This window comes from Atheta coriaria, unplaced genomic scaffold, assembly GCF_025399875.1.
Source record: "Atheta coriaria isolate IRGN ID8LTWV9N9 unplaced genomic scaffold, Caltech_Dcor_3.1 hic_scaffold_2_pilon, whole genome shotgun sequence".
NCBI classification, from domain to species: Eukaryota; Metazoa; Arthropoda; class Insecta; order Coleoptera; family Staphylinidae; genus Dalotia; species Dalotia coriaria.
In genome coordinates, this window is record NW_027045444.1 from 3,194,479 (window position 1) to 3,221,901 (window position 27,423).

Consider the following 27,423-nt stretch of genomic DNA (forward strand, 5'->3'; position numbering starts at 1 on the left):
ATTTTAATTGTTTAAAACAACAAAAAAGTGCATAAGTCAGTATTAAATAAACACGTATCATACATCAAATTAAAGCTAATTAAATTTTCTACCACACTACGTCTAAAAATTTTTGAGAAAGCTTATTGTTTATAAATTATTGCATGTCGAAGTCCATTGTACATATTTCACGATTTTCTCGAGTTTAAAAACATTTTATGACTTTAACAACAATTTAAACACATTTAAACACTAAATCCCCAACATTTTATGTTTTATATTAATATATACACTCTTTCTAAACACTAAAACCTTAAAAAATTAAAAATCAAACATTTCTTCCTAAACTTATAAACAATTTCCAAACGCCCATCATATTGATGTTTGAAAACAAGTCAAAAAGTCACATTTCTCTCTCCAAATTTAAATCCCGCCACAAATAAATGATCAAACGAAAATATTATGACTCTCCAAATGTATTCCACAATCCCACCCGCCCCCCCAACCCAGAATGTTTCATCATTAGCGTGCAATAACGCGCGATATTTATGAAAATTTGACGCGGAACATAAACACTCGCTCTGGAATCGAAATTCGTATGCACGCCGTTTATTTACACACCACACACATCGCCTGCAGACACCAGAAATGTGTGAAATGTTAAATTGTAAAAGAATAAGCGTGTTGTTATACTTTGTGTGAGCATGTGTGGAGTATAATAAAGGAAAATAAAGTAAATGTTGGTGTGTTGCAGGAGCAGACGAGCGATGCGGCAGCGGAAATCGACAATTTGTTAAAAATAGCAATATAACGACCACCCAATTGAAGAACACACAGGAATCGAATGAAAAGTGCAACAATATGAGCAAAATATTCAGGGTTACAAACAGTTTTGTTTAAATTTTATTAAATTATAGAGTTAATGACAGTCGGTTTTAAACGAACGGGAAGTGGAGGTTTTGAATTCTTTTTTGAATATAGTAAGTTTAATATTTAATTTTTTGTGGGTTTTTTGTGATTTTTAATTGTTTTTAGAAAAACCAAACACAATGGGTTTGATTGAATTGATAACAACTTCTGGTGCTGTTTTATTACTTATTGTAACAATGCCTTTCTCATTATTTTTCTGTTTTAAAGTAAGTTTCATTAAATTATTCAATTTTTTCATGTTTTTTTTTAATTTAAAAATTATAAATATTTATTAATTAATTTAAGGTGGTTCAGGAATATGAAAGAGCTGTTATTTTCCGTCTTGGGAGATTGCGTACAGGTGGTGCAAGAGGTCCTGGGATATTTTTTGTCCTGCCATGTGTGGATTCATACAGGAAAGTTGATTTAAGGACTGTTTCTTTTGATGTCCCGCCACAAGAAGTAATTATTTTATTGTTTTACTTATTTTTATTAATATTTTTCTATTTATTGTTTAATATTTCATTTTAAGGCATTAACTAAAGATTCAGTTACGGTTACTGTGGACGCTGTAGTGTATTACAGGATACAAGATCCTTTGAATGCTGTTGTGCAAGTTACAAATTACAGGTAATTAATTAATTAATTATTTGTTGTTATTTGTTATTAAATATGAAATAAAAATTTTGTTTGTTTTTGATTTTTTGATTTTAGTAACTCAACAAGACTGTTAGCTATGACAACACTACGGAATATTCTGGGGACGCGAAATTTAGCCGAAATTTTATCAGATAGGGAAGCCATCTCGCATGCTATGCAAACATCCCTTGATGTGGCGACTGATCCATGGGGTGTGAAAGTAGAACGTGTTGAAATGTAAGTATTTTGACATTCATGAACAAATTAATTAATTTCCGATTTTTTATTTGCGAATAACTCAAAAACTAAAAGAGATAAACAAGAACGGATTGAAGATCCGTAATCTATGAAAAATTCTCTACAAGATAAGATATTCAAATCGGAAAAATAAGAAATAAAAAATAATTTATAACAAAAAAGAGCAAAAAGAGCAATATTCTTCTTTTAGTTCTTTTAAATGTTAACATATACTCAATTAATTCAAAAATTGTATAATTTTAGAAAGGATGTAAGTCTACCAACACAATTACAACGAGCAATGGCAGCTGAAGCCGAAGCAACAAGAGAAGCCAGAGCCAAAGTGATCGCAGCCGAAGGTGAAATGAAAGCATCTAGAGCCCTACGTGATGCTGCAAATGTCATTAATGAAAGTCCAGGAGCCTTACAGGTAATAACAAATACTACAGGAAAAAAATAAACAAAAAAATGATATTATTCATTCATATTATTATTATTAATATTTCAGTTGAGATATTTACAAACTCTAAACAACGTCGCCGCCGAAAAGAACTCGACAATCATCTTCCCCCTACCCATGGATTTGATATCCTGTTTCCTAGATATTCCTTCAGTGACAGGACGAACTAAAAATCACTTACCAACTCCTATTAATACTCATTTAGCTGGACATTCAGCCGGACAACATTTACGTTTCTGATTGTTCTGAGTGTATTATTGTTTATATGCTATTAGAGTAACAATATTTTAATATAAAATATAAAAATTGTTTTATACATAATTACATAATAATAATAATAATAAAAAGATATTAAAACTATCTATGAATATTTAAATTAAAATTTGGAACTAAACTTTTTGATTTTGAAAATCGGCGAATGTACTAATCATTGGTTTATATACTTTTTCCACAGCTTCCTCGGCGATGAGGAAATCAAAGTGGGAAAAGTCTTTACTTTCTATTTTGTGATGTGCTATAACATTTGAGAGTTTTTCAGCGAGTAGTGTGGCATTCTAGAAAAAAAAAGAATAAGACAAATTTTAGTAAAGAAAAGTATGATTTAAAAAGCTTATAAATAATTAATCCTTAGAGATATTTTAATTATTTATATGTCGTTTAAAAGGTAATTTAATTAACTTTTAGTATAATTAATTTCAATATTTAATTGTTCATGAAGTTTAAGATATAAACACTTTAATGAAATAAATTCAATAAAAAATTTTCAACGTTGAATTTTTTTCATATCTGGTTTTTAATTGCTTGTAATTAATTAACACAGCATTAGATTTTTATAAAATATATCTCATTTTGTAGATAATTTATCTGACTATTAATGTCTAAAATTTCATTAATTTATTATTAATACTTTTTGAATTATACCGATTTAAACAAAACATTACCAAATAAGTATCTGATTTCTAACCTTGATTTTCAAACTCTTGTAATTACAAAACCCCTAATTATATTTGATCACGCAATACATAATTTTAAAGACAATTTATCACTCTTCCATATCCCCAAAATTTAAACATTCTACCATTTATACTTTTTGCGTTATTCACTTACAAACAAACAATTTCAAATTCTTACCTCCGCTGGCATGAACCAATCAGAATCCGAATAATACAACAACACAGGACACTTCACATTCTCAACACAATAATCCTTTGCAGTTTCAGACCCATAAACCTCCATATTTTTCTTTGTACCATAATCATACTGCACGAATTGTTCTAAAAAATATTACCAACAATTAATCTTCAAAGTATCAAAACGTAAAAATTTACCAGCTTTACTTTTGTTGAATATCTGCATGGCATGGTAAATACTATGATAGTTTATTCCTTGGATGAATTTTACAGCGGTACCAACGGTTTCCTAAAATATTAAGAATAAATTTTAGCTTTATTTGTTTACAAAAATAATTAAACTAATAATTACATTTTTAAGCCTGTATAATTTCGTCCCAAAAGCTGCGAAGATCATAAATTTAATAAAGTTCCTTCCCCAAGAATTAGAAGTGAATAATCCTTCGTATTTTCGAAACAATCCAACTCGAACACCGCATAATCCAACTTGTGAAGTAAAAAACTACAAATAATGATTAATTTAACAAATAAAAACGTTGTAATATTAATTAATTAATAATATTACTCGTAATTGCGTCTGAAATCGTGACAATATAGGCAACCATGGATGTCTTGCGTTTTTAACGTAAATTAACGGTGATAAACCAGTAAATAACGCGATTTTTTTCGAATATTCCGGAAGTTCGGAACACATGATGAAAAATGTAACACATCCCTGTGAATAACCAATGTAATGCAGATTTTCGGAGTTGGTAACACCCAGTATATAATCTATCATTGCAGGTAGGTCATATATTCCCATTTCGTGCATTCTATAAATAATAAAAGTAATAAAATTATATCTTTGTTTTCTTTTTATGTTTTTAATCGAATTATAAACAATAGCTTATCAAAATCATTCGATTTTTGTTTATGCAATTTATAGATATCTTTATAATTGATAATTTATTTATTTTTTATTCTTCTCTTTTTATTTAAATTATAAACAAATTTTTACTTACGAAAATTGCCAATATTCAGTATCTTTCGCATAATTTAATGTTTTATGCTCTCTGGAATAAACTACGCCGCGAACATTACCCAGCCATACATCATATCCTGCTTCTGCTAACATATAAGCCAGAGAATTATCACCCTGTAGGAGGAAATGTCCGGAACAGCCTAGCATTCCATGGATTAGTAAAACAGGCTGACGTTTTTCACCGCGGAGATAATTAGCGTTCTTCGGGTAAGGGATACGATGCATGGTTAAGAGGTAACCATCTTTGGTTTCTATATTTTTGTGGGTTTCCATTGAGTATCCTGCTGTAGCTACGAGTTGAGCCTGGAAATTATTAACATAATATGAATTTTTAAAGGTTTTTAAAGTATTTTTAGAAGTATTTTAAATAATAACGGATTTTTGGTTTATTTTCGTCATTATGTGATTATTTATTTTGTTATTATCATTTTAGTGTTATTATGGAAATTGTTTTTTAGTATTTTATATTTAGAATAAAAGTTATGGTAAAAAATATTATATTTTTAGTTATATAATGAATAGTAATGGATTTTCTGAGAAGTTTTCGACATTAAAATGATTATTTACTTATTTTGTTATCAACTAAAGTGGTTTTTAGGTAATTTTAGTGCTCGTTTTCCAGTAATTTAAATAAACATAAGGAAATCATAAATTGTAAATTATTATTTATCAATTTGAGTAAATAATTCAATTTTTTATTATTTTTTATTGGAATTGGAGGCTGGAAGCTTAGACAATATAATATTAAGGTTTTAGAAAGAATAATATTTGATACAGTTTATTATGTTTATTGATGAGTTAATATACACTTGAAATGTAATAAGCAAGAAAACTGGTTATTAATATGACAATGCAAAAAGGTAGACCGATCGTCTCGGGTAGACAGATGACACTGACGATGACCGCTGACAACCCAAAGTACTGAGAGTACCTCAGGTCATAATGACCCTTTCCAACATTACTCTATAGTGCAACTATAGTGTAACATTACTCCTACATAGTATCGTTGCTATATTTTCAACACGCCTCCTCAACGATACCTGTTCATCAAATGCTAATTTGACAAACCGAACTTCATGACCATTGCCTTAAGTTTGATGTCCCTGACTGGCTTAGTCATAATATCTGCCAACATATCCTCTGTCGGGCAGTACTCGAAGATGAAGATTCCTTTCTCGTACATTTCATTAGCATAATGATATTTGGTATCAATATGCTTAGTCCTATTACTGAATTTCCTATTTTGGACCATCTTTATGCAACTTTGGTTATCTTCGTACATCTTGACTGGTAGTTGACTCTGGTGCTGTAGATCTTTTAACAGACGAATCAACCAAACTCCTTCTTGACATGCCTCTGCTAGCGCCACGTACTCAGCTTCCGTTGATGAGAGTGAGACACAGGCTTGTTTTCTGCATGCCCAACTAATAGGTCCTCCAAACAATTTGAATAAATAACCGCTGTTGGATTTTCTATCAGTTCTGTTCTCGGCCCAATTTGCATCCGCATAGCCGATTAATTGGTTCATTTCTGAATTGGTATTCAGCTTTAACTTTACACTCTTCGTTCCTTTTAAATAGCGTAGGACTCTCTTTACCTCAGTCCAATCCGTCGTTGATGGTTTTACATTATACTGGCTTAGAATATTTACACTAGCTGCAATATCTGGTCGAGTGTTTATTGCAACGTACAGCAAAGCCCCTATAAGCTGCTGATACCTGCCACTGTCCGGCATTGGGTCCTCCTTTCTTGTTTTCAGGTAGCCCGGATCCAAAGGTATCTTCGACGGCTTTGCATCTTCTAACCCAAAATCAATCAGCATTCTTTCAATGTATTGTTCTTGAAATATCGAGATAATGTTTCCTTGTCTCTCCACTTGAATGCCTAGGTAATGTTTTAAGTTACCCAAATCCGATAATTGGAAGTATTTGTTTAAACATTTGGCTGTTGATTCGATGTCTTTTAATTTACCAGCGATAAGTAAATCGTCCACATAAACGACGATGAATGTTATTCCATCTGACGTGATTTTAAAGTATAAGCAGGGATCTGCTTCGCTGCGACAAAAACCGAGTTCTTCGAGGATCTCGTGGAGCCTTTCGTTCCAAACTCTGGCTGCTTGCTTCAACCCGTAAATACTTTTTATCAATCGACAGACCATATTTTCTTTACCTTTGACTTCGTACCCTTCCGGCTGCTTCATGAAAACCACTTCTTTCAATTTTCCGTTAAGGAAAGCAGTCTTTGCGTCATAATGCTTCATGACCATATTTTGTTGACCTGCGATCGTCAACACTGCACGAAAGGTTACTTGTCGCACTACTGGAGCAAATACCTGGTCGTAATCCGACCCGTATTTTTGTGAAAAACCTCTTGCTACAAGTCTAGCTTTAAACCTATCCACTAGTCCTTGAGCATATCTTTTCACTTTAAATACCCATTTACAACTCACTACATCTCTATCCTTTGGTGCTGGCACTATTTCCCACGTTTCATTATCCAATAATGATTTTATTTCCTCATCCATGGCCTCCATCCATTTTTCTTTGTTTGGTCCCGATAACGCTTGTCCGCGAGTTCTTGGTTCTTCAATTGACAGTTTCGCACTGGCCACAAATAGCGGGGTGGAACCCTTTATTTGTCCTCTCGGAACGTCTCGGTTGTGGAGCTTCTTGTCGGTCTCCTTCACCATCACCATCCCCTTGACGTTGATTTTCCTGGATGTCTTGATCTTCTTGAATGGGTTGGTTTTCCTGAATGCCTTGAACTTCTTGGATGAGTTGATTTTCCTGAATATCATTCTTCTTTCCTCGGAGAGTTACAAGAACTTCACTCGTGTCGTCCTTACCAATGTCTTTACTAATCCGTTCGTTGATACTCGTAGATATAGGAATTACTCCTTCACTCTTCGGGTTACTCGCTTTCTCGTCCAGGAAAACGACGTCACGACTGATTATTATTTTATTGGTACTTTTATCTAACAGACGATATGCTTTAGATTCTTCCGAATATCCAGTGAAAATTAGTTTCTTGGCTTTTCATCTAATTTTCTTCTTTTTCTTTGGGAATATGTACATACGCTTCGCACCCAAACTGTTTTATTCTAGTGAGATCTGGGATTTGTGAGAACCATAATTCATATGGTGTCTTTGCTGTTGTCCTGGTCGGTAGTCTATTTTGAAGGTAATTAGCTGTTGCTACTGCTTCACCCCAATACTTGTTATCTAGACCCGCATCTATCAGCATACATCTTGACATTTCTAGTAAAGAGCGGTTTTTTCTTTCTGCAACTCCATTTTGTTCAGGTGAATAAGGTGCAGTTAGTTGAGTTTCGATTCCTTCCGCTCTTAAATAGTCTTGAAGATTTTTATTTACGTATTCCTTACCCCGATCCGAACGAATTATCCTCGGTTTTCTACACTGCTGTGTTTTTGTAAGTTCAACGTAGTTTTTAATGCATGCTGCCGCTAAATCTTTTGTTTCCATCAAATAAATTTTAGTATACCTACTAAAATCGTCAATGAGGGTCAGTATGTATCTTTTATTACCTGGGGTCTTTGTCTGCATTGGCCCACAGACATCTGTATGGATAAGATCGAGAGGCTTCTCGGTCTTATTTGTAGACTCCTTTGGGAAACTTTTTCTTGCCATTTTCCCTTTTATACAACACTCACAAATTTTATCTTCTTTGCAGTCCTTAATTATTATTCCTTTAGCTAGACCTTTTTCGGTTAAGCTCTTTATTGCATCAAACTTCTATGCCCTAAACGTCTGTGCCACACGTGTATACAATCTTTACTGCAATTTAGATTTTTTGTAATCAGGGCCTTTTCAGCTGTGTTCAGCTCATATAAGTCGCCGTAGGGTTTTACAACTGCTTTCAACTCTGGACCCTTAAAAATATTGCATTGTTCCCCTTCAAGAATAATCTTGTACCCATCTCTAGCTAGTTTCTTTATTGATACTAGGTTTGAGCTTAACCTGGGAACATACAACACATTGTCGATAACAATTTTCTTTACTTCGCCGCTGTTGAGTTGACAATTTATGACACACTTTCCAATCCCTTCGACCTTAACATTTACATTTTCATCTGCAAGACTAACAAACCCGCCTTTTTCAAGCTTTAGTGTAACAAACAAATCCCTTTTACACGCCATGTGGCTAGTTGCTCCTGAGTCTAAATACCATGTATTACTCTTCTGTGAATTCTTTACGTTAAAACATGCATTTATGACCTTCGGGGACGACTCTGGATGGGCTATTACCATGTTACATTCTGTTACTTTATTGGCACTCGAAATACCTTGTTTCTTTTTCCAAGCTTTCCATTTGAAACAATTTTTCTTGAGATGCCCTGGAATCTTGCAATGAAAACATGTTTTATCACTGTGGAACTTCGTACTCTGGATCTTCATTGCTGTTTCCGAGGCTTCTGTAACTTTAAGTTCTGCATCTTTAATCTCTGCAGTGTTTTTACGCCTCCTGTATTCCTCAAGAATCAATTCTTTTGCAAACTTTGATGTGAGTTCAGTGGCTGACCCGCTGATACCCATTATCAGCGGCTTATAGGAATCTGGTAAACTTCCAAGTAAAATTGCCGCAAGTATATCATCCTTTAGTCCCGAACCACATCCTGATAACTTGTTAGCAATCGCTGACAAATCAGTTATGTGTTTTTCAGCATCCCCTCCTTCCGACAAAGTCGATCGGAATAATTTATAAAACAGATAAATTGTGCCTGATGCTGTTGACTTACGATGATGATTTTCAAGCGCTATCCACGCTTCCTTGGCTGACTTGGCACCCTGGTGAACTCCATCTGATCATCTTCGAGTAGAAGTCCGATCGTTGCTCGAGCGTCATTATCGGCTGTCGTCCATGCCTGTGTAACCGTTGCAGGCTTTTCTTCCTCGATCACATTCCACACCTTTTCTTTAAGGAGGAGTAATTCTAACTTACTTCTCCACACTTCATAATTGTCATTGTTCAGTTTCTTAATACCCCAATGCTCAGGCATTTTCACGATTTAAACTTTGAAACAGAGAGATAAATGTACTTCACGCTTATCACTCCCGCACTGAATAACTCCCGCACTAAATATTGTCTTTCGAAAAACTTTAAAAAACTTTACTCGACAAATATTATATTTTCTAACAGCCTGGGCCCATAACCTATTGGAATTGGAGGCTGGAAGCTTAGACAATATAATATTAAGGTTTTAGAAAGAATAATATTTGATACAGTTTATTATGTTTATTGATGAGTTAATATACACTTGAAATGTAATAAGCAAGAAAACTGGTTATTAATATGACAATGCAAAAAGGTAGACCGATCGTCTCGGGTAGACAGATGACACTGACGATGACCGCTGACAACCCAAAGTACTGAGAGTACCTCAGGTCATAATGACCCTTTCCAACATTACTCTATAGTGCAACTATAGTGTAACATTACTCCTACATAGTATCGTTGCTATATTTTCAACATAAATTAATTTATATTCTGATATTTATTTAATAAGTTTCCGAAATATTTATGTAACTTTAATGTTTTCGACTTGTTTCCTTTTTGTTCAGTTTGTTTAATTAAATTCTCTGACGAGCCGAATGTCGACTCCAACAACTCGAGCGGAGAACGACCTCACACTGAATCACGCGCGCGTAACTCGTACAATTTATACGAGTATATGTAATACATATTTGATTTCAACAACTTGAATTCGCATTACGAGTATTATGCACGAGTATTTCGTCACTTCATCATCAATCTCGGATTGATTGTTTGAGTTTGTGCATTCGCCTTTTGGATTTGTTTTTATCCACAAACACGTGTTCAAGAAATAACAAAGTTATCGCAGTTTGATATCGGCATCGGCATCGACACGAGCATGGTAACAAGAGAAGATGTGAGTTCACGTTAGTTTAATTTTGTTTCTGGTTGTAAGTAGTTGAACTTGAAAGTGGAAAAAAATGTCAGCCAATTATAAAGTGATTATATCGAAAAACTTAAACAAGTATTCGGTTTTTGCATTTGCTGTGTGCGGATCAACAACATATCAACGAAACAACTGGTTTTTAACATTTTGTACATCTAATTAAAGGTAATTATAGTGTGCATGAACTGCTTAAATAAAAACATATTCGTCATTAGATGCTTCAACAAAGTTTAATTTATGTTTGGTGATTCATATTATACCCTTTGGTTTTTTATTAATAACTTTTTAAATTATTAACCGGTTTAGCTATTCTTTGTTGCAAATGAATGTTTATTAAATCGTCTTTAATTGTTGTTAATATCAATTGTTTATGATTGCTTTAAATAACCTTAAAATGCTTTTGAAATTTTATTTCAACTTTGTGTTTTTTATTTCAAAACGCATTTTTGTCACATTTTTATTTATAATTTTAATAATTATCAACCGATATTAACGATTCATACATCAAATTAAACCTAATTAAAATACCTATAAACCATATTAATATAAAATTATTATTACTATTATAATATTGTTTAAATAAGATTTTAATCAAACATTTTTTCTTTATGCAAATAAAACTTCAATGTTTGCAAATCAACGTCAATTATAACTAGTAGATGATCTAAATATATCAAGAATGATTAATATGGAATACACCACGATTATTTATGAGGTTAAACACTTTTTTGAGCGTGATGATACGATTGTTCAATGTTCAACATCCAATCAACACACTCAAAGCCAGACGGTTTTTGTGCGCGTCTGACTTTGGAGACAGAGTGCCCTAAATGTTGATAAAAATCATCCGCATTTTATTTTAATGTCGTTGACCTTTATACAGTCCTAAAGTTAATTAAATTCTACGTCAATTAATATATTTTTTATTATTATACAATGTTTATTAGCGGAGTTATAAAGCAATGAACATTATGATAAATATTTTGAAATTTCTCAGTTTTTTGCGTATAACTTCGGTAATTTTGTTTATATTTTTATGAAATATAGTGGATATTATAGCTAATCAAGTGGTTCATTTAAACAATTACATTGAAAGGTCCTAAATAACTAATTAATACGCTTAAATTAATTTTAAAGTTAATTATGTGTTCATATACATTTTTTGTGGCAAATTTGTTTATAACTCCTTGAGTTTTGCACTAAATTTTATTATTTCTGCTGTAGGTTATAGCTAAATTAATTGTTAATAAGCCAGATTTAAAATGGCGGTTATAAACAAACTAGAACTGCCTTAAAATTAACAATTACACCTAAAAATGCCAATTTTTTGCATAAAATTGTTTATAACTCATAAAGTTTAAACAATAAATACAATATTTAAACAGATATTTGTAGACAATTAAATTATCAACAATTTGACGTATAATTTGTTTATATACGAGCAATAGTTTAGTAATTAGAACAAAAAAACTAAAAAAACTACACTTATTTCAGTTTTACTCTGTATAATTATGTAAGAACTTGTACGACAAGAGTTCAAGTTCACGCATTCTTTAACTGTTTGTCGTTACGCATACTTTTATCAACAATTTTATCTATGTTTCAGGCGTATCATTCAATTTTCAACGTGTTAAGAGGCAAGTTGCGGCGCTATTCCAAGCGGACTTTATATTTTATTCTGTTTTAGTGTATGTGTCGGCCTCGCGTGGTAGGTTCCTGAACTGCTGCCCCTCGCTACTCAAGTAAGTACAAGTGGAAACCTGTAAATGGATAGCGAGATTGTAGATGTTTTGTAGTTTCAGAAATTGTTCCCTAGATGGCGCCACGGGTATATTTCTGGTGAAAATTTTTCTCAATTTTTACAATTTTTTTGTTATTTGCCGAATTTATTTACAAGGTACGATATATTTACGTATAATTTAATTTATTCATTTTTTTCAGTTAATAAATTTTGTTTCAGCGCCGATTGTGTACGAACTTTTGCCAGTAGCAAATCAAGCAATTTTTAGTCAAAACCTGTAACTGGGTAGCAGCGTTGGGTGTATTATTGGTACAACACACTGTCGGCTAGATGGCGCCACGAGGACTGTTTCGGTAAAAATTCTTCTATTTTTCGATTTTTGCCTTGTTTTCAAGTTTTCAATCCGTATATTTTTAACTAGATTTGTGTGATAATAAATATTGTTTTAGGTAATTATGCAATAAATTTATATTTGTTTTCAACCATCGGTGGCAAAAAAATATTGTAAGTACGTACTTTTAATTATAATAATTTTGTAGCGTTTGTATGTTGCTTGTACCTTTATAATTTAGTTTACAATTTCAATTATTTTTAACTGCCTGCTAAAAATATAATATGAGTTATTTACAAAATTGTTTAATTGTTAAATGATACTAAGATAGTTTAGCATAGAATGGTGGATAATTATTAAAATAGATACAATTAAACATCTTCAACTGTTTCTGCCCCTGCAGGAGTTGTAGGATTTGTTGGCGTTGCTGGTACTGCTGCCATAGTAGTTGTTTGCATGTCTGGGCCTATAAAAATTCACAAATAATTTATACTCACATAGCTAAATTAAATACGTAATTATTAATTACCTTGAGGAGGTGGTGGTGGTGGTCTTCTAAATATCCAAATAACACAATTCCTAATGGGATTTAAAATGTTACTTAATACGGAATCACTCTCCTAGAAATATAATTTTAATTAATTATTATAATAATAATTGCAATTAATAAGAGATGCACCTGATTAATACAATCAACGAAGGGTATCGTTAATAAAGTTGCACATAGGGATATTATAATTACTTTATGCATTTTTATACAGAAAAAAATGCTAATATTAATATTTTATATTATAAATGTTGTTGTTGATGTAACTAATATTTGTAGAATGCGTAGTTTGATCTAGTGCAACTGGCATTTTATACTTGCGTGTAATTGCGTGCTATGATTGTCATTACAATGCATCGTTATCTGATTGTTGGTGTATAGGACAAACGAAAGCAAAAAATGCGAAAAAAAACGAGTTATCTCATCCTGATCAAGCCGATTCAACTAATTTCACTTGAATAATTGGTTGGGTCATTACGTAATACTCCTATCATTAGGCAACGCAATTTTTATTTCATTTCAGTTTTTGTTGCAGAATTTTATTGATTCTGCAATTTATTCAATGTTCTTGTGATATCATCTAACCTTTTATTGCAGTAAACATTGTTTATAATAGTATTAAAATGTGTATCATATATTAATAACATTTGCTGTGTAAGTAGAACACTTTCATTTCGTTTTTATATTTGTGTATTGTGATTTAATGTGACTTTTAAATTATGCGTTATTAAACACCCTGTATCTTACTTGTTTTATGCTTGATTTTGTTTTTATGTTTGATAATTAATAAAGAAGGAGTTTCTTTTATTAAATGCTATCCTTTTCTGGCTCCCTGAAGGGCTTAAATGCCCTTAAAATGCTATTGAAGAATGTCCGCCTTTTGTGCAAATCTTCAAAACACGCTCTCGAAAACACCCTGTATCTCGGCTGTTTCTGGTTCGATCTGAGCGTTCTTTATTTTATTTGGTAGAGAAAGAGTTGATACATTGTTTGATATAATTTCCGATTCCCTGAACGGCGCAGAAATGCCCTAAAAACACCCTTAAATGTTGGCATTTTTGGCACATTTTTTTCATTAAAATCTGAAAATTTCCGGCGAAGTTCTTAAAATTGATTTGAAATTATTTTGAATTCGTGCGAAGATCGCGCAAAAATTTTCAGCCTCCTCGCACTTCTGGGTTCCTGGTACCAAAAATCAATTTTTCCCTTAGTTTCGGGGTAAAATTGAACGAATTGAAAGAGAGAGACAGAGAGAGAACTCTTTCTCTCTCTCTCTAGGGGCAGAAATAACATTTTGATTTCAGTCGAAAATGCCGCGAAAGTTTTCAGCCTCCTCGACATTCTGGGATCCGGATAACACAACTCGATTTTACTTGGTTTCGGCCCGAAATTGGACACACACACACATGCAAATTCACACATACACGAAATAATAAATTGAGAATTTGTTGTTTTTAATAGCTTATGTAATAGAGAATTTTTTAAGCATTTAGGATCTGAAGTCCTTTTCCTTCTAGCCCTTTTAGTTCAAGAGTTATAGGCATTTAAAGTTTTATTTTGACTTCGCAGGAAAAAATTTCAATCGAAAAATTCGGCCCCGTTCTTCAACCGAAAATAGTTATTACATTGGAATGTCTTTTATATTCTTTGGTAGTCTGATGGATATCACCTCATAAAGAGGTAACATCTGGTTATTGTTATTTTAAAAAGGAAGAGTTATTTAATTGTTGCTAAACTTTCCTGCTTCCTAAAGGTCCAAAATATGCCATAAACTTGACTTTGATTAGTTTCCTGTCAGTTTTCCAAACACGCTCTGGAAAACACCTTGTATCTCGGCTGTTTAGGGTTCAATTTGATTGTTCTTTGTTTTATTTGATAGAGGAATAAATGCTTTATGGTTTGATATATTTTTAAATCCCTTAAAAGCCCTATAAATGCCCTAAAATCTACTTGGAAAGTCGGCCTTTTTTGCAATTCTTTAAAACATGCTCTCGAGAACGCCCTGTATCTCGGCTGTTTCTGGTTCAATTTGAGCTTTCTTTATTTCATTTGGTAGAGGAATAGTTGCTTCATCGTTTGATATACTTTTCAACCCCCTAGAATCCCCGTAAATGCCCTTAAATCTACTTTGAAAGTCGGCCTTTTTTGCAATTCTTTGAGACACGCTCTCGAAAACGCCCTGTATCTCGGCTGTTTCTGGCTCAATTTGAGCTTTCTTTGTTTCATGTGGTAGAAGAATAGTTGCTCCATCGTTCGATATACTTTTTAACGCCCTTAAAGCCTTACAACTGCCCTAAAATCTACTTTGAAAGTCGGCCTTTTTTGCAATTCTTTGAAACACGCCCTCGAAAACGCCCTGTATCTCGGCTGTTTCTGGTTCAATTTGATTGTTCTTTGCTTTATTTGGTAGAAAAAGAGTTGATTCATCGTTTGATGTCATTTCCGGTGCCCTAAAGGGCCTAGAAATGCCTTAAAAACACCCCTAAATGTTGGCATTTTTGGCCCATTTTTTCCATGAAATCTGAAAATTTCCGGCGAAGTTTTTAAAAATAATTCGGAATTATTTTGAATTCGTGCGAAGATCGCGCAAAAATTTTCAGCCTCCTCGCATTTCTGGGTTCCTAATATTTAAATCAATTTTTCCCTTAGTTTCGAGGCAAAATTGAACGAAATGAAAGAGAGAGACGGATAGAGAAAGAGAGAGGCCGAAAATAGATTTCAAATTCAGTCGAAAATCCCGCGAAAGTTTACAGAGAGAGAGGGTGATATAAAGTCAGAGAGAGAAAGATATAGTCAAAAATCCCGCGAAAGTTTTCAGCCTCCTCAACTTTCTGGGATCCGGATAACACAACTCGATTTTACCATTGTTTTCGGCCCGAAATTGGACACACACACATGCACATTCACACATACACAAAACAATAAATTGAGAATTTGTTGTTTTTAATAGCTTATATAATAGAGAATTCCTTAAGCATTTAGCAACTGAAGTCCTTTTCCTTCTAGCCCTTTTAGTTCAGGAGTTACAGGCATTTAAAGTTTTATTTTGACTTCGCAGGAAAAAATTTTAATCGAAAAGTTTGACCCTGTTCTTCGACCGAAAATATTTTAACGGAAAAAGTTTGACCCTGTTCTTCGGCCGAAAATATTTTAACGAAAAAAGTTTGACCCTGTTGTTCAGGCGAAAAAATTTCAAACGATATAAAATTCAAACAAAAATAATTTCCATGAATTTTTTTATTGTTTTTTTATCAAAAATATTATTATAACAATAAAAAATTACATATTTGGCCCTGTAATTCGACTAAAAATACAATATAATTCAAAATGGACTCGGTTTTTCAACCAAAATCTGAAAATTATAGTAAAAATGGTCATTTTCCGTGAGCATTTTAGGGCACTTCCCAGGGGTTTAGAGGGTTAACTGGGTACTCATTATGTAGAGGCACTCTTCATCTATAAATTGACGTAGCAAAACTAAAAATTGCATTATTATTATAGGAGATACGGGGTGTTTTCCACGGCAACTTTTAGAAATCTTCAAAAAATAGCAACTTTTGAAGGGATTTTTAGGGCACTTCCCGGGGGTTTAGAGGGTGAATTTGGAACTCAGTTTGTAGAGGCACTCTTCGTCTATAAATTGACGTAGCAAACCTCCAAATTGCATTATTATTATAGGAGATACGGGGTGTTTTCCACGGCAACTTTTAGAAATCTTCAAAAAATAGCAACTTTTGAAGGGAGTTTTAGGGCACTTCCCGGGGGTTTAGAGGGTTAATTTGGTACTCATTTTGTAGAGGCACTCTTCATCTATAAATTGACGTAGCAAAACTCCAAATTGCATTATTATTATAGGAGATACGGGGTGTTTTCCACGGCAACTTTTAGAAATCTTCCAAAAATAGCAACTTTTGAAGGGATTTTTAGGGCACTTCCCGGGGGTTTAGAGGGTGAATTTGGTACTCATTTTGTAGAAGCACTCTTTGTTTATAAATTGACGTAGCAAAACTCTAAATTGCATTATTAGTATAGGAGATACGGGGTGTTTTCCACAAGAAATTTTTTGAAATTTTTTAAGAATAGCAACTTTTGAAAGGATTTTTAGGGCACTTCCCAGGGGTTTAGAGGGTTAACTAGATACTCATTTTGTTGAGGCACTCTTCATCTATAAATGGACGTAGCAAAATCTTAAATTCCCTTATTATTATTTGAGATACCGGGTGTTTTCCACAAGAACCTTTAGAAATTTAAAAAAAATAGCAACTTTTAAAGGGAATTTTAGGGCACTTCCAAGGAGTTTAGGGGCTGGATAGGGTATGCATTCTATAGAGAAACTCTTTGCTTATAAAATGTCGAAAAGAACATCCAGATTGCGTAATTCTGACAGCAGTTACGGAGTGTTTTCCACGACAACTTTCCAGAATTTAAAAAATAGCCATTTGTAAAGGGTATATTAAGGTACCATAGGGTTTGGAAAGTAGATAGAGTATATAAATTATATAAACCTTTTCAACTATAGAATAACAAAAAGAAAGTATAAATATTCTTATTCCCTCTAATTATACGGGGTGTTCTTCGCGCTAACATATAAAAATGATCAAAAAGCGTTACTTTAGATGGATCTTAAACAAAGAAAAACAACAATCATTGCTTTAATAATATTTATTTATAGATAAATATAGAATAGAATACTTGTAGGTATAAAAGATGACTAAAACGATGCAAACAAAACAAAGAAATCCTCAAAATTCACTGAACCCACCCGACTTACAAACTAATAGTCCGCGTTCATTAATTACCACTAAACGTAAGAAATAATTTCACCAATCAAACAAACAAAACATTTTTGACATTTGCAATTAAAATTTAAATTATCTATCTGCATCATATACTTAACACTTAAACCTAACCTAATATAATCTATACTTCTATACATTATGATACATTTCAATTAAAAATTACACATCTGCTAAAAATATAGATACACAATGTATGTACAGTTAAACATTTGGTCATAATCACTGGTTGAAAACATTCTTTACACAATCATGAACATCACCCACATTAATACCACCCATAGAACGCTTGCGGATGCCCGAAACCCTTCACATGATTAACATTCATATACGCACCTCCAGCGCCTGACAAATTACCCAAATTGCTTAAATTCGTAAGATTATGATGATAATGATGTGAATGTCCACCGAAACTCTGTTCTCCATTACCCGCAACTACAGAATTCTGCAACAGTGACGCGGAAGGTGGCGAATCCCTTTGTTGATGACTCTGATGATGACTCCACTGCTGTTGATGTTGTAGATGTTGTTGAAGATTCATAACCTCACTATTTTGTGAACAAGCAGCACTTGAATCATTCGTGGGTGCAGTGGGGGAACCATTTTGGAATTTGAAAGAAGTCCCACCACCGTTGGAGTTACCACTATGAGGACCCATAATGGTCACGAGGCTATTCGGTGTCGGAGGGAGATTTGGTGTTGTATAATGTGCCTGGAGGTTATGAGGAGACACAGAAGACGCAGAAGTTGGTAAATCTTCTTTTATAGGTTTGATATTACCACCTCCAGTACCACTTGTAGTTGTAGTATTGTTATTATTATTATTATTGTTATTATGAACCGGATAAGATGGGTAATTCATGTGACCAAGATGCGAATGTGATGTGGGGATGTAGAATTTATTTGTAATGGTGTAGAAGACATGATATTCGGCATATGAGGCGGGGAGTAAATTGCAGAGTGGGTTGCATACGCAGATTGATGATGTAACAGCGAATTTGGTGATGTAGAATGTGCGGAATGGTAAATATCAGAAACTGTAACAAAACACAAAAATAATCAATAAATATCATCTTTTTAAAACCAATTTTTCAAAACAACTTACTTTGTGTGCTTCCTGCTGTTGTATATCCACTTTCCCCAGACATGGACGGATATGTCCCACCGGAAGCTGCACTTGCCGCCCCTGAATAAGGATTACCCACTACTCCCAGAGGAGTGTATGATGATGTAGAAGACATTTGTTTACGCATACGTGCACGTCTGTTGCTAAACCACACTTGGATCCTAGCTTCGGTCAATTTGGTCCTTTGCGCTAATTCTTCTCGGGTGTAAACATCAGGGTATTGGGTGCGTTCGAAGGCTTTCTCCAATTCGTCTAATTGATGTGCTGTGAATGTTGTGCGACTTCTTCTTTGTTTGCGTTTGAGGGCGATTCCAGGTTCAGATTCACAATCGGAAGCTACTTCTGTATCAGATTCTTTTTCTGAAACAAAAAAAATTCAAAATTTAAAAATGATTTTTATTCATGGGTTTTTCTAACTACCTACAACCCTCATTTTTATTGGGTTTAATAATCATCTAAGATCTTTTCATTCTCATCTCTGTAGTTACCTTGTAACACTAACGCTAACACTGAAGATTGTTCAATAATTGCGCAAAAAACGATTGAAAGTCATTTCTTACGTTGACATTGGAATATCTCGCAAACAAAGTACGTATCCACATCATACACGTTTCAGAATGCGCTGGAGTTGTTATTAATGGTATAAACAGGGAGGCGACATTTTGTGTGTCGGCATTGTCGGCCATTTTCGTTTTGTCCGCGCAAGTGTGGCGACGCGTGACGCGCTGCGCTGCAATTATTCCACGACGCGGAGCAAAAACGAGACAAAAACGACGCAAAAACACGGCTGCAGCATGCCACACTCCGTTGAGAACGAGAGTGGGTTTATCTACCACATTTATAGAGTGTTAAATTTTGTTTTAAGTTGGTTTATGTGCAGAGAAACTCAGAATAATTGAACTTTTATCATTCTATGGAATAATGTTGAGGAATTTTGGTAAAACCGTTGTAACTTGATAAGCGCTAAAAAGATTACATTAAAACTTGGTATTGTTATAAAGCAATAAATTATTTATATTTTGGTGAAAACAATTTTCAAAAATATTAAAAATTGTAAAAGTTACAAGTGTTTGAAATATGAAGTACTCTTCAAAAACATTGAAAAGTTAGGTTTTCGGTAACTTTTCACAATTTTTATCATAACTCCGAAAATAATCACTCAAACTAAATGAAATTTGGTACACATATAGGTACTTGAATAAATGTTTTATAAGTTGTTAAAAATTATTTTAACCAAACTCAACCAGAACATAAATTATTTTGATTTTGTTTAACCAAAAATTTTTACTCATCGCAACAGACTTTTGTTACAATTTTCTTTGTAACTATTAAAATAACACTCTTATACTCCTAAAAAATGTAACACATACACTTAAATAAATTTCCTATAACTCAATGAAAACTATTTTAAACTAAGTCAAGTAGAACCCGAGTAATTGTGACTTTTTCTAAGCGTTTCTATTTCATAATGCTTTCCTCTCTTAGCCAACGTACTCGTGTACTCCACTACACGGCAACTGTTTCCAAACAGGAAATTGAGCTCTAAATAAGCTGCGAATTAGTCACGGCTACGGATATGCAATGGATACCCTCACAAACACAACAAGAACATTACATTACACTTACCAACACACGTGTGTGTTGCACGCCACGTGGAACGCATTTTTTCACCGGCGTCGCACAGTTGGCACCCTTCGTTAATACTCAATTTACACCCGTCTATTGTTGCGGTTTTGTTGGTTTTTTTCTAAGCACCTAACCACACCACACTACCCCACAACACAAGATGGCGGCGCGACGTAATTTCGGTCGTATTAATTTTCGTCGCGTCGACGAATCGTGCAAAGCAAACAAAACCGAAGACAAATGAAACACGCACCGCGCCGGTCGCAGAGGTGTGAAGTCAGGTGTGCGAGGTAATTTCAACGACTTCCGGTGGCCATTTTTCATCGCCACAATCGGTTTCCATTTTTATGTTTCATCAAAACCAATAAATTTTGTGGAATTTTAGTGTTTTCTTTATAACTCCTACAGTTTTCATGATAAACTCGTAAAATTTGACGTGTAGACAGGTCATAATATTTATGATTAAACAATGAAAACAAAATTAAATTATCAATAAAATTGTAAAAGTTATAAACAATTGAAATAAAAATAAATAAAAAATAATTAAATTTTTCTTTTTGTATATTTTTGTTAATAACCTCCGTAATTATTTAAATAATTAAACAAATTTATCAGAATTTATAAACAATTAAATTGTTTATAACCTCCCGTTTAAAACATAAAAATATCTCAAACACAACCCGAGTTATTCACCGTTAAAGTCCAGCCCGGCCGAAATTAAATCCTCGGTGACTTTCAACTTTTTTTTGTTGCTCTCGTTGTTGATAAAGTTTTTATTCTGTGATGCAGTTAATGAGAAAATGAAAAAAATACAGTAGTGCATTCCGACGCGGACACCGCTGGGCGGTGGTGAGGTCGACGAGGTCGGCTTTCTTTACGGCCGGCTTCTTCTTCAGCGGCGCGGCGCGAAGAAGTCGAGGATCATTCTCCGACGGGAATGAGATCCAAGCTCATTAATAACTTTTTCGGCAGTTTTGGCACCCCCGCTTTCGGCCTCATCACGCACACACTTCACGCAGCGGGCGCGTTTCAATATCTTTTGATCTTTTGATCTTTTCCGAGCCAGAAATCAGATAATATTAGAATGTTTTTGCAAAATTTTAGTTTTTTGGTAATTACTCACGCAAATTTTAAGATAGAAACGTGAAATTTTATATGAACATGAACAATTAAATTATTTATCAGCTAAAAGAAAGAAAATTAATATCAATTCATTTTTGGCATGGTTATAGACTTTCAAAATTGAAATTTGATATTTTTAATAAATTTTAGAAAATCTTTAATAACAACTAAACTAAATAAGATAACAAAATAAAAATTACTATACTAATAGTTAATTAAATTATTCATCTTTTTGCAAAAACAAAACTAAAATATCTTTAAAACTATAAAAGTTACAAGCAATCATAGTTGCAAAATAATTCTAACAAAAAAAATATTAACCGTAAATGAACACTAAATGTTTAATAATAAGTTTTAAAACGTTCTAAACACAAACCCAACACTTAAAACATTTAACTCAATTAGTGCCTAGCTCATTAACATAATTAATGAGTCGTATAACGCGTTTAACATCCCATAATCCCTTTTCGCGTCTTTGAAATCCGATCCATCGCAAAAACACAAAAAAAAATAAAAACCTGCTAATAACCAACCAATGTGCCAAATCGTTAGAAGATTACAAATATAAAAGAAAACAAAATAAAGCTATTTGAAACAGTTTCACCAATGATCTGGAATGCTCTCCATATGATTCCGAGTGTTTGTGGGATGCTTTGCGAAGCGGGCCGACAAAAGCGACCACCTGGTGAGGGCGGCACCCCCACAACCACTTCACACGATTTTTCACGACCCGACCCAAATTAGTATAACCATAGTGGCTTAGTATAACACCAGTCCTCAAGCACCGTAAATTAGAAATGTGTAATAAAAGAAGAATCAAATAATAAAAAAAAACAAGTTTTGTTTTCGGCCTGAAAAACGAACAAAAACCGCCGAAATTGGGTGCAAAAGTGATCAATCAATTCGTGGACGAGTGTGTCTAGGGTTTCATTCAGGAATAAACTTCATTAGCACGTAATTTAATATACAAAGTGATCAAAATGAAGAAATTTATATGAAATAGACTTAAATTTTGTGAATTTATGAAATTGTTTGGTTATTTGTTTATAACTTTTACAATTTTGATTCAAAACTTTTAAAATTTTGGGTTTTGATTAAAAATTAATTGTTTTATCTAATAATGAAAACAAAATAGAAATTGAATTAATCGTTTGTTAATTATAAGCTTTCAAAGTTGACACATAATTTGTTTTATATTTGGTTGTAACTGAACTGCTTTTTTCATTATTTCTCTTGTAACTTTTGCAATTACTAAAATAATCCTTTAATTTTCAACACGAAGCTAACTAAATAGTTTGTCTTTCAGTTAGTTTAAACAAAAATTAAACATCATTTAAATTTTTTGAGTTATTAACTTTTTAACTTAAACATTAATTTTCCCAACAAAAATTTTTACATTTTTGCAAGCAATAACTAATTCCTCAATAACTCAGCCAATTTTTAAAATACCACATTGTATTTTTTAGAACATATACTCAATTAAATTCTCTACCATAATGTTTTTCCGGATCTTAAATATCATTAGTACTTTCTGAGTTATTCACTATCAAAATTACAACATCAAAACTTAACACTTACCATCATAGTCAATCCCTCGTCCTCCTCGTAGCAACCTGCTGATCGCACTAATACTCGGCGCTGAACTCCGATCACACACGCCTTCTTTCACCAGCCGATCACGAATCTCATAACTGAAAATCGTCGGATTATCACGCTTATACGATTCGATCCTGGACTCGACTTCAGGTGTCGCGATGCGTGGCTTTGACCCGCCGATAACACCCGGCCGAATTGATCCAGTTTCCTGCAATTAAAATACCAATTGGATTAAATTAAACTTATAGCCGACTTAGCGTAGGTGTTTGCGCATGCGCATCGTATTGCACGTTCCAGAAATATTGCCGTAATCGCAATTTTCAGGAAAACATAAAATTCGACATTCGAGAGAGTATTTTATTGTTTTTCTCGGTAGCTTCTCCTGGTGGTGGGCGCTGGGTGTCGTGTTCGCGACAACTCCTCGGAAATAATAAAACACGATAGGTAGGTACTGATTTTATTAAAAAAAACTTTAATTTTTTAACTCGCAAATAAAACTAAACAAAATGAAACAAAAATTTCATGTTTTTCAGTAAATTTTTGAATATAACACCCTGTATATTATAGATATAGCAATAAATTTATGTAGGAATATAAAAATTAAATTGTTTATCAGTCGCCGTTTAAAAAAGTGAATTTGATTATATATTTCACGAGTTATAAACTTTTTAATTTAATAAGTCAATTTTGGGACACGAATTTGTAATTTACTGATAACGGGCGTAATATTTATAGAATTAATAAAGTACTTCGTCTACTTATAGCCAGATAACATAAACATTAATTACCGTTCAAATAAAATAAATAAATTATATTGTTTTATTGATATTGATTGTAAAAGTTAGTAATGGTTATTTTTTGTTGTACATGAAAATGATTTTGTTTTATTTTACTAATTTTCAAGTAACTTCCAAAATAATTAAGATAGAGTAATGATATTTAGTTTAAATATTAACAAATAAATTATCCTTCGAATGGTTCAAACAAAATTTAAATATAATAAAAACATGGATTTTATAAAAACTTAAAGTCTGGAAAGCATTTTTATTTTCTCAAAAAACAATGTTTGTGTTTTTACTGATAAAATATGTAGTTTGATAAGCATTATAACAAAATTTATATAAAATGTTAGTTAAATAAATTTTACATTCAATACTGCCAACAGAAGTTTAATAAGTGTAATAGTTTTTGAGTAATTATCGATGAAAATTGATAAACATTTTAGTTAATATTTGCGTCAATATACAAAATTTGATTTTGTTTACTAATTTATTTATAACTTTTAAACTATTATAGACATATTATTCATCTTTAATCCGCAAATAGTCAATTAAATTCCCTATCGATTACCAAAAACAAAATTTAAATATCTTATCAAATTTCTTCATTATTCACTATCAAAATATCCAAAACCCATCAAAAATGTTCCATATTTAAATACCAATATAATTTTTATTTTTCAGCCATCAAAAGTCGTTTCCTTGTGGTGTAAATTAAATTTTTATTGATGTCGCCCTACCGTGACCAAACAAATCAACTGCGCGGGTAATAAAACTCATTCGGTTCGTTTCTCGTTCGCCATTCCACACATGCAGTTGCGTGGTTCGGTTTCGTTTGGCGATTCGGCTTTCAACTTCTCGTTAACTTTTTGCCTCATCGAGGTGGCAACATGCAATCGCCCAAAAACAAACAACACACCGCTAACAGCATCCGCCCGCCGCAAGGTGGTTATCACGCTTGCCGCTTGCGCGCACCGAGTGAAGATTTGAATGGCGGAGATGGCGGCGTAGGTAACGTGATCGCAATCGAAATCAACAGGTGTGCTTGCATCTCGGCGTAAACTCGTAAATGTTTTATGACTCTTTGACTTACATGTTGTTGGCTTGTTTTTGATTAGACTTTTTTATGTTTGCTTTTTGGTTATAGCTACTTGTTTAATTATTTGTGTGCATATTTACTTATAAGTTGTATTTTGTTTACATTTTTCCTTGTAATTTTTAAATTATTTAAGTTATACTGATGAAAATTTGTATACTGATAGATAAATAAATTTTCTATCAAATAGTGAAAACCCCATTAAAATTGCTTTAAATTTGTAAAAACTGTGCGCTGTCAAAATACAAACAACAAATGTGAATATTAAAAAGAAGCAAGTTGATTTTGTTTATATTTTCCCTTGTAATTTTTAAATTATTCACGATATGCTGTTGAAAATTAACACGGTTATAAATAATTAAATTATTTATTGAGGAGTAAGAACTGCGATAAGATTGCGTTTAAATTGAAGCTGTTGTGAGCTATCAAAAGCAGAGCAAAATTTTTAATGTCACTTGGAAAAATGTTTTGCATTTTGTTTACAATTTTGTTATTAATGTCTATATTTTAAATATACTCAAACAAATTTTTACAATAATGAACAAAAATAAATTGTCTATCATCCAGTGAAAAGTTTTGTAATTAAGTAAAAATTGTAAAAGTTATAAGCATTTGAAGTTGTCGTAATAAAAATATAAATTATTTTTAAAAAGACGGTTACTATTACTTCACAATTTTGTTTATAACTTTAACAATTATTTAAGTATTTAAATCAAATTTTGCAAAAACATACCCAATTAAATTATCTACATGAATCTTTAAACAAAATTTGTTTATCTCAAATAGTATCAAAGTTACAAAGATACAAACTAAACATATCATACTTCCAAATTTTCATAGAACCCAACTTGATTATTTTTTAAAAAATAAATAATTATTCTTTAATAAAATATAAACTAACCTGATAACGATTCAGTATTTTCGACACGCATCCATGCGAAACACGCAACTGCCTTGAGATGACACAGGGCCGCACACCGGCGGCGGCCATCTCGACAATCTTCAGCCGGATGTGGTTCGGTAGGGGGCGGCCATTGATAAACACCCCACCTAATTGATTAACACGTCCTTGACCTAAACCCATTCAAAATAAATATTATCAGTATAAAAATATAAAAATAAAACAAAAAATTTAAGTAAAAAACGTATGAAAAGGAAAAAAAGCAAAAAATATTTAATTAGGGGTTGAATATTGAATTTAAGGGATGAAAATTTAAGAAAATTTATGAAAATTTACAACGAGATAGTTTTGGAGCGTGTGACACATTTGAAAGTTCAATTGGTACGGAAATCTTGGAATTGGTTTTATTATCTTACTGTCGTCACAAGTTTCAGTTATGATTTTACTACAGGGTGCAATAAATAATCATAAACCGTAAAATTTCACAAATGCACCCCTAATAACTTGCTTCACTTGCTTTTAGGGATGTTAGTGATAATAAATATGAGAAAGAGAAAGTTTTTACTTAAATCGGCCATAATTACTTAAGATAAGTAAAGTTGACTTAAGTTAAGTTATTAAAAAAATTTAAAAAATTAAAAATTCGTATGTTTTCTAACCAACGAAATAAAATTAATTAATTTAATAACTATGAACGATTTTTTTTTAAATTTTTCCCAAAATTTTCATTTTTTTCAAAAAATTTCTCTTACCTTGAAAAGGATATCCAGAAAAGCAAGGCCTGTGCATAATTCCCAAGCTGCCAGTGACTGTCATACTTTCGCAGCCAGCCAACGCAAAACACAACGCACTTTCGAAGAAATCTCCGCCGAAAAGTTTCGAACGAAAATTTTTAACTTCCGTCGGCACTCGGCACACACAACGAAGAAACTCTGACGCACACTGTACCGTCGAATCGCCGACACTAAACTCACAACTCACTCAACTCCGGACTTACCAGCTTGCTTGGTGACCACCCCCATTGATCGCCGCCCAGCGCACACCACCTGAGGTTGGAGACATTGGTGGGTGGTGCCCATGCACCACAGGTAAGTGTAGCGGTACGGCATAGTAGAGGGAGTTATGTCGTAGGATTGTTGTGAAAACGAGAAACACAGAGATAAGTGTGGGTTATGCTCCGCCTACCACGATTAATGAAGGATACTCGTGTTTTCAACAGTTGTGGATAGAGTAAATGGGTAAGAATGAAATATTTGAGGAAAATTTTAGTGGGTATTTTAGGTGCGTGTAACTTTGGTAATTTTGGTTGGATTTTGGTATAGTTTTTATGATTTGATGGATAATTTTATTGTTTATTAGGTTGGCAAGTTTGGTAATGATGGAATTATTATTATGGGAGTTATTAATAAAATGGTAAACAAAATCAAAAATTTAGTTTCTGGAGCA

At 32.9% G+C, this 27,423-nt stretch overlaps 3 protein-coding genes and 1 long non-coding RNA gene across 5 annotated transcripts; 2 read left to right on the forward strand and 2 right to left on the reverse strand.

The window, feature by feature from the left end:
- Positions 1-650: 650 nt before the first annotated feature.
- LOC135803249 (band 7 protein AGAP004871-like) lies at positions 651-2,584 on the forward strand. The gene is made up of 7 exons (XM_065316845.1): positions 651-959; positions 1,015-1,115; positions 1,195-1,350; positions 1,421-1,518; positions 1,603-1,764; positions 2,029-2,194; positions 2,273-2,584. Exons 1-7 carry the CDS (start codon positions 902-904, stop codon positions 2,462-2,464), a joined length of 933 nt encoding a protein of 310 aa, XP_065172917.1. The 5' UTR covers positions 651-901; the 3' UTR covers positions 2,465-2,584.
- LOC135803247 (lipase 1-like) lies at positions 2,237-4,698 on the reverse strand. 2 transcript variants are annotated; one of them, XM_065316844.1, is made up of 6 exons: positions 4,356-4,698; positions 3,920-4,166; positions 3,707-3,856; positions 3,562-3,643; positions 3,356-3,498; positions 2,237-2,778 (listed from the first exon to the last, which is right to left on the reverse strand). In XM_065316844.1, exons 1-6 carry the CDS (start codon positions 4,646-4,648, stop codon positions 2,614-2,616), a joined length of 1,080 nt encoding a protein of 359 aa, XP_065172916.1. In that variant the 5' UTR covers positions 4,649-4,698; the 3' UTR covers positions 2,237-2,613. The 2 variants fall into 2 exon arrangements, with proteins under 2 accessions (XP_065172916.1, XP_065172915.1); XM_065316843.1 differs by having other exon boundaries at positions 3,553-3,643.
- Positions 4,699-10,159: 5,461 nt separating this feature from the next.
- On the forward strand, positions 10,160-12,764 carry LOC135802543 (uncharacterized). Its single transcript, XR_010550582.1, has 5 exons — positions 10,160-10,481; positions 11,923-12,058; positions 12,113-12,213; positions 12,277-12,410; positions 12,507-12,764. It is a non-coding gene; the product is annotated as an uncharacterized lncRNA (long non-coding RNA).
- A 5,693-nt stretch (positions 12,765-18,457) lies between these two features.
- On the reverse strand, positions 18,458-26,956 carry LOC135800339 (segmentation protein paired-like). The gene is made up of 5 exons (XM_065313552.1): positions 26,730-26,956; positions 25,978-26,150; positions 23,184-23,409; positions 18,837-19,217; positions 18,458-18,768 (listed from the first exon to the last, which is right to left on the reverse strand). The coding sequence occupies exons 1-5, from the start codon at positions 26,791-26,793 to the stop codon at positions 18,590-18,592; spliced, it is 1,023 nt and encodes a 340-aa protein (XP_065169624.1). The 5' UTR covers positions 26,794-26,956; the 3' UTR covers positions 18,458-18,589.
- Between the last annotated feature and the right edge of the window lie 467 nt (positions 26,957-27,423).